This window comes from Cebidichthys violaceus, unplaced genomic scaffold (genome assembly GCF_023349555.1).
Source record: "Cebidichthys violaceus isolate CVI_PGR_0920_01 unplaced genomic scaffold, fCebVio1.0.p SCAF_19, whole genome shotgun sequence".
NCBI lineage: Eukaryota > Metazoa > Chordata > Actinopteri > Perciformes > Stichaeidae > Cebidichthys > Cebidichthys violaceus.
In genome coordinates, this window is record NW_027176361.1 from 2,077,482 (window position 1) to 2,094,090 (window position 16,609).

The following is a 16,609-nucleotide window of genomic DNA, read 5'->3' on the forward strand; positions in this document are numbered from 1 at the left end:
ACTAAGACTGTTTTTGACAGGCTATACTGTGAATGTTTTCGACATAATATACTATGACTGTTTTTTGACATTTTTCGACATGCTATACTATGACCGTTTTTTTATTTTTTCAACATGCTATACTATGACCGTTTTTCACTTTTTTCGACAGACTATACTATGACTGTTTTCGACAGGCTATACTGTGAATGTTTTCGACATAATATACTATGACTATTTTTTGACTTTTTTTGACATGCTATACTATGACCGTTTTTCTGTTTTTTACATGCTATACTATGACTTTTTTTCACTTTTTTCGACATGCTATACTATGACTGTTTTTGACAGGCTATACTATGAATGTTTTTGACATAATATACTAAGACTGTTTTTTGACCTTTTTCGACATGCAATACTATGACCATTTTTCAATTTTTCGACATGCTATACTATGACCGTTTTTCACTTTTTTCGACAGGCTATACTATGACTGTTTTTTACAGGCTATACTATGAATGTTTTCGACATGATATACTATGACTGTTTTTTTACTTTTTTCGACGTGCTATACTATGACTGTTTTTCAATTTTTTCGACATGCTGTACTATGACCGTTTTTCACTTTTTTCGACAGGCTATACTATGACTGTTTTCGACAGGCTATACTATGACTGTTGTCGACATAATATACTATGACTATTTTTTGACTTTTTTCGACATGCTATACTATGACCGTTTTTAAATTTTTTCGACATGCTATACTATGAATGTTTTTGACATGGTATAAGTCAATTAGCTCAGGCAGATGCCAAAAGGGCTGCAACCTGAGAGACTGGGGGTTTGATCCTTATAAGGGGCGAAGGTTTTTAATGTTGGACGCGCATTCGCAGAGTCAAATATGGCAAACAACAATAGAAGTGTGTGGTGTGGAATAGTTTAGGCGGACAGCAGAAGGGCTGTAACCTGAGTTATTGGGGGTTCGTTCCTTAGAAGGGGCGAAGGTTTTTAAGGATGGAAGCGCAATCGCAGAGTCAAATATGGCAAACAACAATAGAAGTGTGTGGTGTGGAATAGTTTAGGCGGATAGCAGAAGGGCTGCAACCTGAGTTATTGGGGGTTCAATCCTTATAAGCCGTGAAGGTTTTATGGATGGACGCGCAATCGCAGAGTCAAATATGGCAAACAACAATAGAAGTGTGTGGTGTGGAATAGCTCAGGAGGATACCAGGTGGGCTGCAACCTGAGAGACTGGGGGTTCGATCCTTATAAGGCGCGACAGGTTTTAAGGATGGACTCACAGAGTCAAATACGACAAACAACATGTGAAGTGTGTAGAGTCACATAGCTGAGGCGGATGATGGAATTATCACAACCCGAAAGATTGCGGTTTCGATCATTATAAGGGGCGACAGGCTATACTATAACTGTTTTCGACATAATATACTATGACTATTTTTTGACTTTTTTCGACATGCTATACTATGATCATTTTTCACTTTTTCGACATGCTATACTATGACCGTTTTTCACTTTTTTTGACAGGCTATACTATGACTGTTTTTGACAGGCTATACTATGACTGTTTTTTGACTTTTTTCGACATGCTATACTATGATAGTTTTTCACTTTTTTCGACAGGCTATACTATGACTGTTTTTGACAGGCTATACTACGAATGTTTTCGACATATTATACGATGACTATTTTTTGACTTTTTTCGACATGCTCTACTATGACCGTTTTTCACGTTTTCGACATGCTCTACTATTTCCGTTTTTCACTTTTTTTGACAGGCTATACTATGACCAATTTTGACAGGCTATGCTATGGCTGTTTTCGACATAATATACTATGACTATTTTTTGACTTTTTTCGACATGCTATACTATGACCATTTTTCAATTTTTTCGACATGCTATACTAGGACTGTTTTTTACTTCTTTCGACACGCTATACTATGACTGTTTTCGACGTAATATCCTATGACTATTTTTATTTTATTTTTTTCGACATGCTATAATATGACCGTTTTTCACTTTTTTCGACAGGCTATAATATGACCGTTTTTCACTTTTTTCGACAGGCTATACTATGAATGTTTTCGACAGGCTATACTATGAATGTTTTCGACGTAATATCCTATGACTATTTATTTAATTTTTTTCGACATGCTATACTATGACCGTTTTTTTATTTTTTCGACATGCTATACTATGACCGTTTTTCACTTTTATCGACAGGCTATACTATGAATGTTTTTGACAGGCTATACTATGAATGTTTTCGACATAATATACTATGACTATTTTTTGACTTTTTTTCGACATGCTATACAATGACTGTTTTTCAATTTTTTCGACATGCTATACTATGACCGTTTTCGACATAATATACTATGACTATTTTTTGACTTTTTACGACATGCTATACTATGACCGTTTTTAACTTTTTTTGACAGGCTATATTATGACTGTTTTTGACAGGCTATACTATGACCGTTTTTGACAGTCTATACTATGACTGTTTTCGACATAATATACTATGACTATTTTTTTACGACATGCTATATTATGACCGTTTTTCACTTTTTTTGACAGGCTATACTATGACTGTTTTTGACAGGCTATACTTTGACTGTTTTCGACATAATATACTATGACCGTTTTTCAATTTTTTCAACATGCTATACTATGACTGTTTTTCACTTTTATCGACATGCTATACTATGACTGTTTTTGACATTTTTCGACATGCTACACTATGACCGTTTTTCACTTTTTTTGACATGCTAAACTATGACTGTTTGACTTTTTTCGACAGGCTATACTATGACTGTTTTCGACATAATATACTGTGGCTATTTTTTTACTTTTTTCAACATGCTGAACTATGACCATTTTTCACTTTTTTTGACAGGCTATACTATGACTGTTTTCGACTGGTTATACTATGACTTTTTTTAAACTTTTTTCGACATGCTCTACTATGACTTTTTTTTACTTTTTTCAACTTGCTATACTATGACTGTTTTTTGACATACTATACTATGACTGTTATTTCACTCTTTTCAACATGCTATACTTTGACTGTTTTTTTACTTTTTTCGACATACTATGAGGTTTTTTTTACTTTTTTCGACATGCTATTCTATGACTTTTTTCGACATGCTATACTATGACTTTTTTTTACTTTTTTCGATATGCTTTACTTTGATTGTAAAAAATCATAGTATAGTATGTCGAAAGAAGTAAAAAAACAGTCATAGTATAGTATGTCGAAAAAAGTAAAAAAACAGTCATAGTATAGCGTGTTGAAAAAAGTAAAAAAACAGTCATAGTATAGTATGATGCTGAGCTCTGATTTTAACGTGATAATAATATAAAAAGACAGACTTTCTGAACCAAAGTTTTATTTAATCAATCGCATAGAAAAATTCAACACAGACAACAGTCTTTAGTTTTGTACAGCAGTGTTTCCCAAACTCGAAAGAAAAAAACAGAACGATAAAAGTATCAAACGTAAGGCACTGTCTCTCTAGAGATGATTAAACGTGACGAGAGAACCAAAAATAAACCCGATGAGGAAGAAGAAGAAATCGAGACAAATGCATAAAAAGGAAACCAGCAGCAACAAGACAGACGTTAAAAAACAAACGCTGAAGATATAAAGTCCACACGGCTTCTATTGTCCCATGACGCCGTTCTCAGATTAAGATTCTACAATCGTACATCTCAGTTTTGTCTTCACAGTGCAAACAGAAGTGCTGTTTTATCTTTTTGCTGAAATACGTTTAAAGCTTTAGCGACATGCGACGCGTTCAAGGGACGCTAGAGAATCTGAAATTTGATGTCCTATTAAAGAAATTGTTCTACTTTTATTGGAAAATATTGGATATTGGAGAAGATGGATTCCACTTGTGTTCGTCACGCTGTAGCTGGAAGATGGTTAGCTTAGCTTAGCATAAGGACTGGAGTCTTTATGCTAAGCTAATAGTTGTAGCGTCATAGTTAGCATCCAGGCATCAGAGTGATATGAATCACATAACTCTCAGCAGAGAGAAAAGAAAAACATCACCTTCCAGTGTCCTCTCCTCTCATTGGCTGAGAGAGCTAGTACCCTCTCTCCCGGCCCCTCCCCCTGTGGGAGGAGCTAAATTGGATGTAGTTTAGGTCGTCTCCTCCCTGCCTCCTCCTGTAGCCCCCCCTCACTGGGTCGTAGCCTCCTCTTCCTCTCCCTCCGCGGAGGGGCTTCCTGGACCCCCTGTGGTTCAAGGTGGTCGGTTTGAATCCCGCCGCCTCATCCCAGTCATCCTCCGTGCTGCAGCCCACAGACAGGGACTCCAGGTAACCCACCTGGTTGGGCTCCAGGGGGCCCAGCTGGACGTACGCGTTGGTGAGAGGATGATGATGATGGTGAGGAGGTCTCTGGTAGCCACGGTAACCGCGGGAGGGGTTGTTGTTGCCGGCGGAGACGGTCGTCTTGGAGATGGCATCATACGGTGACGGAGAGCTTCTGGGATTCATGGTCGTCATGGAGACGTCTTTGACGTCAGGTTTTGAAACCAGTTTGATCTGAAAAGAGACATTTATTATGTATCAATGTACTACTACCACCACCACCACCACCACAGTGCTGAATACACCATTAAACTGGGGGTGTTGTGCGTACTATGGGTGTGTTGTTGAATGGCGGGTCCACCAGCAGCACCGCTCTGGTCATACTGTCTCCCGGCTCCTTCTTGAGGGCTGATGGGAAAGACATGTTGGCTCCCCCTGGTGGCAACAAAAAGGTAACAGCTTGAAATGTAAAGCCTCCATTACCCAGAAATCCTTTGTGCAATCAGTTTATAATTTACACCAAACATAAAAACACATTTATTTAAAAATTCACAACAATTTAATTCGGACTGATAAAATGTGTCAAAGTACCAAAACCAGGAACCACCACTGTTCTGTTGTTGTTAGCATTAGCCACGTTAGCAGCAGCGGGACTCTCCAGAGGACCAGGGACTCGGCCGGGGATTGGGTCCCCGTTGGTGGGCTGACGCTGCTCCATCGACGCCTGACTCACCTGGAGCTCTTCAGGGGGGGCCGATGAAGACTGGTACCCCATCGAGGTGGGGGGGTACTGAGGGTACCCCAGGTGTCCCTGGCCTTGACCCGGGTGGTAGCCCTGAGACAAGGGTGGGGGGGTACCCCGATATGTTGAGCTAGCATTGGGATACCCGACCTGGTAGCTGGTGTTTCTGTGGGGGGGCATCTGGTGCTGCCAGGACAACGAGGGGGAGGAAATCCTGTGGGGGGGTTGGGGCTGGCTGAAGGGGTACCCGGCCTGGTTGAAGTGGGGGTCACTGGGATGGGGGGGCTCAGAGACCGGGGCTTGTTGTTGGTCGTACATGGACGCTGAAGTCGGCGGGTACTGGGGGTGTGGCTGGTACGCCTCCTGGTGCCTGGTGGGGGGGTAGTGGGGGAGGGTGGGGGAGGGGGAGGGGGAGCGGGAGGGGAGCTTGGGTTGTATGGTGTGGGCCTGCTGGAGGGGGAGGAGGTAGAGGTAGGGGGGGCACATGGGCATGGAGTAAGCCTGGAGAGAAGAGAGAGCAAAACAAAGTTAGATGTGGTTTAAAGAAACAATGTGGGACAGAATGCTTTGTCCAGCCAGCATGAAGACCAAGAGAAGACATGAAGACCAGGAGAAGACATGAAGGAAGTTTTACCATCTAGTACTTTTTTTTGTTACCTTGATGCCCAAGTTGAAGAAAAACTTCAAGATGTTGAGATCTGCAGAGAAAAACAAATGAAGAACTTAAACTATCTCATCAAATATCATTATAATAATAATAATAATAATAACAATATTAATGAATCTGATCTGATTTAAATATATACTGTGTGTGTGTGTGTGTGTGTGTGTGTGTGTGTGTGTATATATATATATATACATACATATACATATATACACATATATATATATATATATATATATATATATACACACATATACATATATATACACATGTATACATACATACATACATACATATACATACATATATATATACATACATACATACATATATATATATATATATATATATATATATATATATACACACACACATACATACATACATACATACATACACATACATATATATTTTAATATATATATATATATATATATATATATATATTTTAATATATATATATATATATATATATATATATATATATATATATATATATTTTAAAAAATACTTTAAAACCTCTTAACCTAACCCTTTAATAAAAAGATAATAAAAAACAGAAATGTGAAACAATTAATCTGAAACAGTTTCCATCAATTAGTTTCAGAGTCTTGTTGATTTTTCCCAGCTCACCTTGCGGCAGGTCGTCCCCCGATTGGCTGGAGGAGATGGGGGGAGTCGGAGCCACGCCGCCCGTCTCCCCCTGAGGGAACCCGGGGTAAAGGGGGTCCTGGTAGAGCTGGGACAGCTGGGACAGCTGGGACAGGGGGACGGCTACTGGGATGGACTGGTGGTGGGGGGGGTGAGGAGACAGGTGAGGAGGGGGAGGAGCTGACTGTAGCTGGGGGTGAGGAGGGGGAGGAGCTGACTGTAGCTGGGGGTGAGGAGACGGGTGTACCGTGGACTCAGGGTGAGGCGGGGCCTCCGTTTGATTCTGGAGAGAGGGGTGAGAGGTGGAGAGAGAGAGGGAGGGATGGGGGACTTGGGAGGGGTGAGGGGGCTGGAGGTGAGGATGGGGACCTGATCCCTGAGAGGTGTGGGGGGGGTAGAAAGATCCCTGGACCTGGGCCACCTCAGACTGGGACTGAGGGAGGTACTGGACCTGAGACTGGACCTGAGGGAGGGAGGACCAGAGGGTCTGAGGCAGCGAGGCCGCTTCAGAGAGGGACTGAGGTCGCTGCTGCTGCTGGGCTTCGCTCTGCATCTGGATGATGGCGGTCTGGATTTGGTTCTCAGCTTGGCTCGATGAGGTCTGGGTTCTGGTCTGGGACACTGAGATCTGGCTCTGGTTTTGAGGCATCAGAGGGTGAATCTGGGACAAGGAGGTCTGGTTTTGGAAGGACTGAGACGTAGTCAAAGGAGCTCCGATGTTTGGAGGATCTGAAGAGAGAGAAGAGGAGACATGAAGACCAGGAGAGACCAGGCGAGACATGAAGACATCAGCGCTCTGGTGGTTAGTCTTCGTCATCTCTCTACGATCATCTTTCAAATAAAAAGACATTTTTAAATATTCCTAAAGATCAAAATGAACTACTTCAACACCGATAAAGAAGGTTCCTTACTTTGTGCAGAAGGGGGCGGAGCCTCACAGACTTGAGCAGCCTGGTGGATTAGAGATGAGGAGGAGGAAAAGGAGAAGGAGGGTGGACTGGGGGAATGGGGGAGAGAGGAGACAGGAGGGGAGGAACGGGGGAGGGAGCAGGAGGAGGGAGGGAGGAAGCCCTGAGCGGCGGCGGGGGAGGGAGCGATGGGGGCGATGAAAGTGGGAGGAAGCAGCGATGAGGACGGAGGAGGCGAGGCGGACGACTTGGTAGGAAGCGAGAGGGAAGGAGACGAGGAGGAGGAAGCAGGGGTGAGGAAGAGAGCGGCCGAGGAGGGGACGGAGGTAGGTTTGAGGCTCGGGGGGGCAGCAGGGGGAAGAGGAGGAGCTAAAGCGGCAGCAGCAGAAGGTAGAGGAGGAGCTAAAGCAGCAGCAGGAGGAAGAGGAGGAGCTAAAGCGCAACACTGTGCGCTCAATTTAGCTGAGTGATTAGAGTCGGAGTTTGCAGACGGAGCAGCAGGAGGTTTGGCGGAAGGGAGGGAGGGGTTGGGGGGTGGAGTAGTACACTGAGTAGTACTAGGAGTAGTACTCGTAGCAGCAGCAGTGGATGCAAGAGGAGGGGTGGAGGATTTGGGTCTCTCTCCAGCAGAGGGAGACGGTGCTCCGACGTCTTCAACTGGACTTTTCTATAAAAGAAATAATAAATTAAACATATTCAATGAAAGAAAAGGCTGCAAGGTAAAATCCTAAAATCTCATAAAAGGAAACAAACTCACCGTCTTGGTTCCTTGGGATCGTCTCTTGTCTCCTCCCTTCCTCCTCCCTCCATCACTCTGCGCCCCACCCTGAGTCAGAGGAGCGAAACAAACAAACGTGAGACGAACAAACATCCAACATACGTTTTAAGAGAGGACAAAAACAAACAAGTACTTCCTGTTGGGTTTGTTAAACAGACAAAGGAATAAAACCCCAAAACCCACCGGCGGGATTTAAAAGCATCTTTTCTTTGAACAATCGCCAAAACTACACCATTCATCACAGACAGAAGCTGTAAAAACACTCATAATCGTCAGGTTTTCATCTTTCCAACAGTCCAACACAGACATGTTTTAGTTCTCTCTTCTTCTAGTCATGATGGTTCTGTTTCACAGAGGAGCCTGTAGGTCCTCAGGTGAAGTGGACTCACCCCGAGGGAGGGGAAGCTGTTCTCGTCTCTGAGCTGAATCTCCACCAACGCCACGCTCCTCTCCTCCTCCACTCTGGCCGAACGCTGCTTCTCCGTCAGACCGAAGGGAGGGTCCACCGAGCTCATGGACTTCCTAAAAACATAAATAACACTTGCATTCTCTCTAGTGTCCACCAGGGGGCGACTCCTCTGGTTGTATAGAAGTCTAGTCTAAAATGACTCTACTTCTCTCTTGATTTATTCCCTCAGTAAACATTGTAAACATGAGTTTATGGTCTCAATCTCTAGTTTACAGTCTTCTTCAATACAGCATGATGTTCATTTAGTACATTATGCTCCATTTAGAGTCAAACAGACCATAAAGAGGGGATGATTTAGGGGCGAGGCTACACAGTGATTGACAGGTCTCTACATCACTCCTCCTCAGTATAAATATGGTCACTTCCTGTTCTGAACCCTCCTTTAGACTCTGGTGGACCAGCAGTGGATGTACTTAAATCCTCTCCACACACACACTGACCTAGAGACCTTGGACCCTCCCTGCTCCTCTACGGTGGCCTGCGGGGGCCACGAGTGCTGCTTCAGCATACGCCCACTGGAGCCCGGGGCTGTTGCCTGGGAAACGGAGGATGACGATGAGATGATCTTCCCTCTGCCTCTTCCTTTACCCCTCTCCTCCCACTCTGAGAGGGAAAGAAGGATCATTAGTCAGTTCACTTTGAGAGAGAGAGAGAGAGAGAGAGAGAGAGAGACAAAAGAGAGAGAGGGAGAGAGAGACACAGAGAGAGAGAGAGAGAGAGAGAGAGACAAGAAAGAGCGAGGGAGAGAGAAAGAGACACAGAGAGAGAGAGAGAGAGAGAGAGAGAGAGAGAGAGAGAGAGAGAGAGAGAGAGAGAGAGAGAATGTATGTGTCTTTCTTTGTGTGTCTCACCTCCTCCTCCGTTGAGTCTCTTGTCTCTGACCACTGTGCTCCAGCTGCTCTCATCGTTGTGAGGACGAAGAATCCACAGAGGAACCTGTCTGCAGACAGGAAGTACTGCACTTAAGTACACATTTGAGGTACTTGTACTTTACTCGAGTCATTTATTTGAATGCCGCTTTATACTTTTACTTCATTATTAAAATGTCATGTTTTCTTAGAAATTAAACTTTCCAACAGTTTAAATAAATGATATATGGTTCATAATAATGTATTAGTAATGTTAATGTTCAATGTACATTTCTCTGATTATACTGACATACTTTTGCTGTACCAGAGTATTTCCACAGTGTGGTTTTAGTACTTGTACTGCAGTAAAGGGTCGGAGTACTACAGTACAGTACAGTACATGTGTTGTTAGCGTGACTTACTTCCTGGTTGCCAGTTCGTCTAAATAAACAGTTACTGGGCCGTTGTTGGGAGAAACCTCCTTGATGGAGGCACTGTAGCTCCGCCCCTCGAGACGAACCTACAGGTGACACACACACATGTATGTATGTATGTATGTATGTATGTATGTATGTATGTATGTATGTATGTATGTATATATATATATATATATATATATACACACACACACACACACACACACACACACACACACACACACACACACACACACACACACACACACACACACACACACACACACACACACACACAGAGACAGACCCTGAACTCCTCCCACTCACCTGACAGCGGTCTCCTACAGTGAACTGCATCCCAGCAGCGATACAATAATCCATCTTCTGTTGAGCTGAAAGAAAAACAAACCAGTTATTACACACTGAACGATTTACACATTTACTTTGTCATCTATCCTACTGAAATGATATTCTATATTATATTGAACTTATATAGTAATCGATACATTTTATTATTGACTAATTAACTTTTAGTTTCGATAAAGACGATTAATTTGTCATCATCACCTCTCTTGGACTTGTGCCAGACGTCGTACTCAACGTTTCTGAACAGAGTCGGGTTCAGTGAACGCCTCACCCGCTCAGGGAGGACACGGCCACGGCCACGACCCTGAGAGAGGGAGGGAGGGAGGGGGGGGGGTATTCACTATAGGGTTGACGAAGTAGAGGTAGGTGTGTGTGTGTGTGTGTGTGTGTGTGTGTGTGTGTGTGTGTGTGTGAGTGTGAATGTTTTACCCTCTGGTTGTTGTGTCTTGTCGTCATCGTGCTCATTCCATTTTCTACCCTGAACCATAAAAAAAAAACATCATGAGTATTCAGATAAAAGTATTAATACTACACTGAAAACCTCACTGAAGTAAAAAATATGTAAAATCAGCTGGAGAGACGATCAGATGTTTGATGAATAAGTGACTGAGATCAAAGTATATGCTCACTAGTACCTGTTAGTAACTAATCAATAACAACTAATCAACAACAACCAATCAACAACAACTAATCAATAACTACTAATCAATAACTACTAATCAACAACTAATCAATCACTAATCAATAACGACTAATCAACAACAACGAATCAACGGCTAATGAAACAACAACTAATCAATCACTAATCAATAACGACTAATCAACAACAACGAATCAACGGCTAATCAATAACAACTAATCAATAACAACCAATCAACAACAACGAATCAATAACTACTAATCAACAACAACGAATCAACAGCTAATCAATAACAACGAATCAACAACTAATCAATAACAACTAATCAATAACTAATCAATAACGTACCGGAGCGGCTCTCCGTCCTCCAGGTCCGAGTCGTCGCTGCTGAAGCAGACGTTCATGGCGTCGTCACTCAGCAGGTCGGCCGGCCGGCCGCTTCGCTGACACAGACCCAGAGAGGACCGGTCCACTCGGAACACACGGTCGTACAGAAGCTCGTACAAGATGGCTGATGAGGAGGAGACAAACAATTACAAAACTCTGTCACTACATATAATAATAATAAAAACTTTATTTATATAGCACCTTTAAAAACAGAGTTTACAAAGTGCTTTGACAGACAAAGCAGCAAAAACAAATAACAGAAAGCTCAGTGAGACAGTCGATACAATACAATTAAAATATATAAAATGTAAACGTAAATGTACATAAAATATATAAGTACATGAGTCGTGACTTGTTCCAGACTTTCTGTTCTTGTACTATTTTTATAGAGTATTTCCATTTCATGTAACTTTATACTTCTACTCCACTACATCTCAGCAGCAAATATTACTAATAATATCTCCACTATATTTATTGAGTTACTTTGCAGATGTAAATTAATTAAATAAAAGGTAATGAAATAAATCAGGATGTCTGATCACAGATTAATATTAAACGTTTGGTTATGATCCAGTGATATGATATAATATAAATATAAATATATCTATAACGTGAAGTCAAACACTCACACTGACACAGAGCGGCTCCTTTAATGTGGCTGATGGGATAAACGCTGTCGTAGTGATTCCCGTTCAGGAAACACAACCGCACCTGAGAGACAAACACACAACATAAAGACTTTAAAGAGTTTCTGTTCATTTACTAAATCACCTTATTCAAAATTAAAAATGATCGATTTATAATTGTCCAAACTCTTAATTTGTCCACAGAATATAAAGAAATATAAAACGTCTCTCATCTATGAATTAACTCCTCAAAGAGAACATCATAATAACATTAGTAATAATAATAATACTAATAATAATAATAATAATAATAATAATAAAGTGACCGACGGTGGAAACATTAAAGTGTGTCTTCTTCTCCTCACCTTGTCTTTGAAGTTGTTGTCTGTGATGTTGACGGCCGGTTTTCCGGGTTCCTGGAAGATCAGAAAGTCTCTCCTCCAGAACGACAAACACAAACACACACACACACACACACACACACACACACACACACACACACACACACACACACACACACACACACTTTGTTAGGTTAAAGGAGTAAAGTAGAGGAGGTTCTACTGTATTTAGCTCTAACATACTCATAGTATTAATGAGTTTGAGGAATGTTGACAAACGTATTTAACAAATTAATAATCAAAATAATAATGTTCACATTCAAAGAATTTTTTATTATTATTTAATAATCGTATAAAAGCTCCATCTTCAATCTGTGCTTCACATGACTTTTATTTCTTTATTTGGCAAAAAAAGAAGAAGAAGAAAGCGTTCAAACTTTATTCTGTAAAACAAATCGGACGTTCAGTCGACTTCCTGTTTGATGTGGAAACCCTTCAAACCACCACAGAAGAAGAGTCTTACTTGTACATGACGGCCAGCGCGTTGATCTCCACCTCTCCAACCCACTGCTGTGAACACAGAGCGCTAACGTCACTTTGATGTTCTTCATGAGGTGCTTCATGCGTTACTGGTTCTGTGTTACCTGAGGGTCCTGAAGCTTGAAGAGATAATCCTCAAAGTCTCCTTCAATGAACTGAAACACACAACACACGTCAGTAGTACTTTAAATAAAGCAATATGCACCGTCAACCAGACACCAGTGACAAATAAACACAAAAATACAGTTTAAGCACCTTTTACTTTTATCAACGATGGAGAACTATACAAAATACAGACGAGATCATCGATTTACTGCGTGATTTTAAACTGTTTTAATTGTTTAGTTGTTTTTGTGTTAACCTTAAAAAGACTAGAAACCACTAAAGAAAGAAAGAAATGTATATTTTTCTCCTCCTATTGTTATTGTTTGAGAAAAACTAAAACTTTCAGCTGTTTCAGGAAATGATTTAGACTTTTTGTTTTAAAATGAAAGAGTCAAAGTATTGAGAGATGAAATAACACATTGTTGTTTTGGTCTTTTTGTGGGAGTTAACAGTAAGAAAACATAAAACAACACCAGACAAAATCAATCAATAACCTTCACCCTCTCACATCTACTGACGCTCACAGACCGGCTCTAGAAACATGCTGAACTGCATTCTGGGAGATATAGTGAGGCCGTGTGGTTTTATATCCGTCATAAAACTAAAGAAGGCTCACACTTTTACTTTCACTTCCCTCTCCACCTCAGATGAACAGGAAAACTGTCTGTGTCGCCTCTCAGCTACACGTCACTTAAACGTCAGTTAAACTACTTTTAAACGTCACTTAAACTTCATTTAAACGTCAGTTAAACTTCAATTAAACAGAATCAAAACAAGCCTCTGATCCTAAATAAACTACTGTAATGACATACGAGGAGGATTTAGTGTCTAAATACTATAAATACATCAGTACTGAACCGCCTCATAGCTATATATAGATAGTTCTATCTACTTTATTGATATATGAGGAGGTTCAAGTGTCTAAATATGTTGTTGTGGTGTCAGTAGTGAACTCACAGCCTCATAACTATATAAATATCTATAGATATAACTATCTATAGATATTTATATAGTTATATGTAGTTTACGGCTACATGAGGAGGTTTCAGTGAACTTACGGCCTCATAACTCTCTCTGTTCTCCTTCAGGAACTCCACACACTTCGCTCTGACGTTAGTGTGAAGACTTTGACAATGCAGCACCTGTAGACAACGAAGCACAACACGGTTAACAACCGTTGATACCAATCACGACGTGTTAAATGTATCATTTATATCATTTGTTTGAGGACTTTTTAAAGACCTGAGCCCCTCCCTGCTTTATCTGTGTTCCATGCAGAACTCCATTAAAAGAAGCTGCTGGTTTAACAGTCATAACGTGTTAAAGTTTATAAATGTTTACTTGTATCTCCTGAGCTCTGCTGACAGCCTCCCTACTAGTGCTGCTTGTATTCGGCTAACATTTCAACACACTTGTTAGCTCACACGAAGCACAACAACCGGACCCAGCCCACATTTGTTTGTCGTAAACCAGCTCTTTTCTATAAGTTGTAACACTCCACCTGCTCCGCGACAGCTCTGAACAAACACGAGCCGTCTTTGGCGATCTTCTTCCGATGCAGATCGAGCGACTTCAGGTAGTCGTCCATTAGTTTCTCTGCTCCCTTTTCCTCGGTACTTTTCACGCTTCCGCCGCCGCCGTCCATTGCTAGCCGTTGGAGCTAGCGATGCTAGCGTTAGCTGGTGGAATAACGCTTACCTGCGCGTGTGGCGGGTTGTTTTTAAAAGCTCTAAATCTTCTAGATGTCACCGGCTACAAGTTTTAATACCGGCGCCGATTAGATTCAAACATCTTCATCTAGCGAGGGTCGAAGGGAAAGATGTCGGCGTCTTGTTTCGTTTTCCAGGAAGAAGTCCCGAAGAAGGAGCTCCCGACTGGGTGAAAGTGAAAGTAGGACGAGTCAACTTTAGCTCGCAGTTAGCACGCGAGCTAACCAGCTAGCGACACGCCCCTTTCTTCTTCTTCTTCGGCGTCAAGTTTAGGCGGAGCGCGTCATAGCACTTCCTGTTCTTCAACAAAGTAAAAGTCGCAATAAAATAACAAAAAAAAAAAAGCTGCAGGTAACTTTTATTTTCACGTTGATTCAACACTGGAAACATTTTAATGTAGAGTAACATTATTATTATTATTATTATTATTATTATTATTATTAATGATAATAATATAATTTGCTATCATTATTGATCATATTATATTATTATTTTATTATTCATAATTTAATTTGAACTACAATTATTCATATTCAAACCAGTCGTGGAGGAGGTGCTCAAATCTCTCACTTATTTAAAAGTAACAATACCTCAAAAACTAAAATTAAAGCTGTAAATTCATGTAGTTAAGTAAAATCGTACAATAGTTTTTTCCAAAATGTAATGGAGTAAAATTATGAAGAAACAAATAAATTACAGTACAAGTACCTCAAATTTGTATTTAAGTATATTTATGTATACAACAATGTATTGTGAAAAACACCTCCAGAATAAAATACCATTACTATACTAAAGTAATTTCCATAAAGAAAATAAATTACGTTTTTTGGTTGTTCTTCTGTCACTTTTTTCAAAACAAAACCCTCCCTGTCAGAATCACACCAGACCCCCGGCGTTTTCCTATCAAAATAAAAGCCTTGTCTACATGTATCACGTCATAGACGAACATTAGAATAGAGACTTTTAAAAAGAAACTCATATTGATGGATTAATGTGTGTGTATGTGTATGTGTGTGTGTGTGTGTGTGTGTGTGTGTGTGTGTGTGTGTGCGTGCGCGTGGTGAAGTCGCACACTGACATCACGTGCGAGGGAAAATAAAATCCCGCGAAAATCCTGAGCTCCACGTGGTGGATCAGACTGGGAAACACCGCAGGACTCCGCCCACTTGATGAGGGGCTTCATCACATCAAGCTGCGCGAGGTTAGAGGAACCGGAAATAGCAACTCGTAAAAAAAATTAAAAAAAAGATGCAGAAGAAGATAAATTGTAAAGAAATGTGGTAGTTTGGTATTTAATTCAATCAGATTAAATACGTAACACATTTTAAATAGTTATTCATAATGGACCGACTCCAACTTTAACTTTTAAAATAAATGTAATAATATTTTTTTAGATTTAGGTTATTTATGTGTTTTAGTTGAAGTAGATGTTTATATATATTGTGTCAGTATTTCAAAATAAAACAAATTAAAAAGAAAAAAATATATAAATAAACTCACAAGGATCTTTAGATTATTATTCAATCCTTCTTTGGAGCTTCCTCCCTCCTCTCCTCCCTCCCTTCTCTCCTCTCCTCCCTTTCCTTACTTCCTCCCTCCTCTCCTCCCTCCCCTCCTCTCCCCATCTCTTCCTGTCACACAACACTTATTGATTTCCAGTCCTGCAGAGCTCTAAGAGAGACAGAGAGAGAGAGAGAGACAAAGAGAGAGAGAGAGAGAGAGACAGAGAGAGAGGGAGACAGAGAGAGACAGAGAGACAGATTGTTGGGTGTTGTCTAACACTAATGTCCATCCTCTGCTCTGACTCCACCAGCAGGGGGCGTCAGACATCTAACTAACCATTTAGTTCCTCACTTAATGTCTCAACAGCTGTTGTTGGATTGCCATGAATTTACATGACATTCATGTTCAGACATTCATGTTCCCCAGAGGATGAATCTTACCAACGTTGGTGATCCTCTGACTTTTCATCTAGCTCCACCATTATTATTAAAAATTATTATTTTTTATTTATTTTTATACATGTACATAGTATATATGGAGATTTATATATTATATACATATATATACACATATATATGTATATATATGTGTATATAT

At 40.6% G+C, this 16,609-nt stretch overlaps 1 protein-coding gene across 1 annotated transcript; it reads right to left on the reverse strand.

The window, feature by feature from the left end:
• Window positions 1-3,374: 3,374 nt before the first annotated feature.
• On the reverse strand, window positions 3,375-14,824 carry otud4 (OTU deubiquitinase 4). The gene is made up of 21 exons (XM_068713175.1): window positions 14,302-14,824; window positions 13,859-13,942; window positions 12,800-12,850; window positions 12,679-12,725; window positions 12,180-12,252; window positions 11,818-11,899; window positions 11,150-11,312; window positions 10,591-10,639; window positions 10,363-10,465; window positions 10,123-10,187; window positions 9,802-9,899; window positions 9,383-9,471; window positions 8,972-9,134; window positions 8,452-8,584; window positions 8,042-8,110; window positions 7,288-7,951; window positions 6,359-7,105; window positions 5,719-5,759; window positions 4,911-5,562; window positions 4,651-4,754; window positions 3,375-4,553 (listed from the first exon to the last, which is right to left on the reverse strand). The coding sequence occupies exons 1-21, from the start codon at window positions 14,443-14,445 to the stop codon at window positions 4,092-4,094; spliced, it is 4,083 nt and encodes a 1,360-aa protein (XP_068569276.1). The 5' UTR covers window positions 14,446-14,824; the 3' UTR covers window positions 3,375-4,091.
• Between the last annotated feature and the right edge of the window lie 1,785 nt (window positions 14,825-16,609).

Coding starts and splice junctions, on each gene's coding strand:
- otud4 (XM_068713175.1), bottom strand. CDS start 14,445: ATGGACGGCGGCGGCGGAAGCGTGAAAAGTACCGAGGAAAAGGGAGCA. Junction 13,943..14,301: donor TCAGAGCTGTCGCGGAGCAG/GTGGAGTGTTAC, acceptor CGTTGTCTACAG/GTGCTGCATTGTCAAAGTCT. Junction 11,313..11,817: donor AGGAGCCGCTCTGTGTCAGT/GTGAGTGTTTGA, acceptor CCTCCTCATCAG/CCATCTTGTACGAGCTTCTG.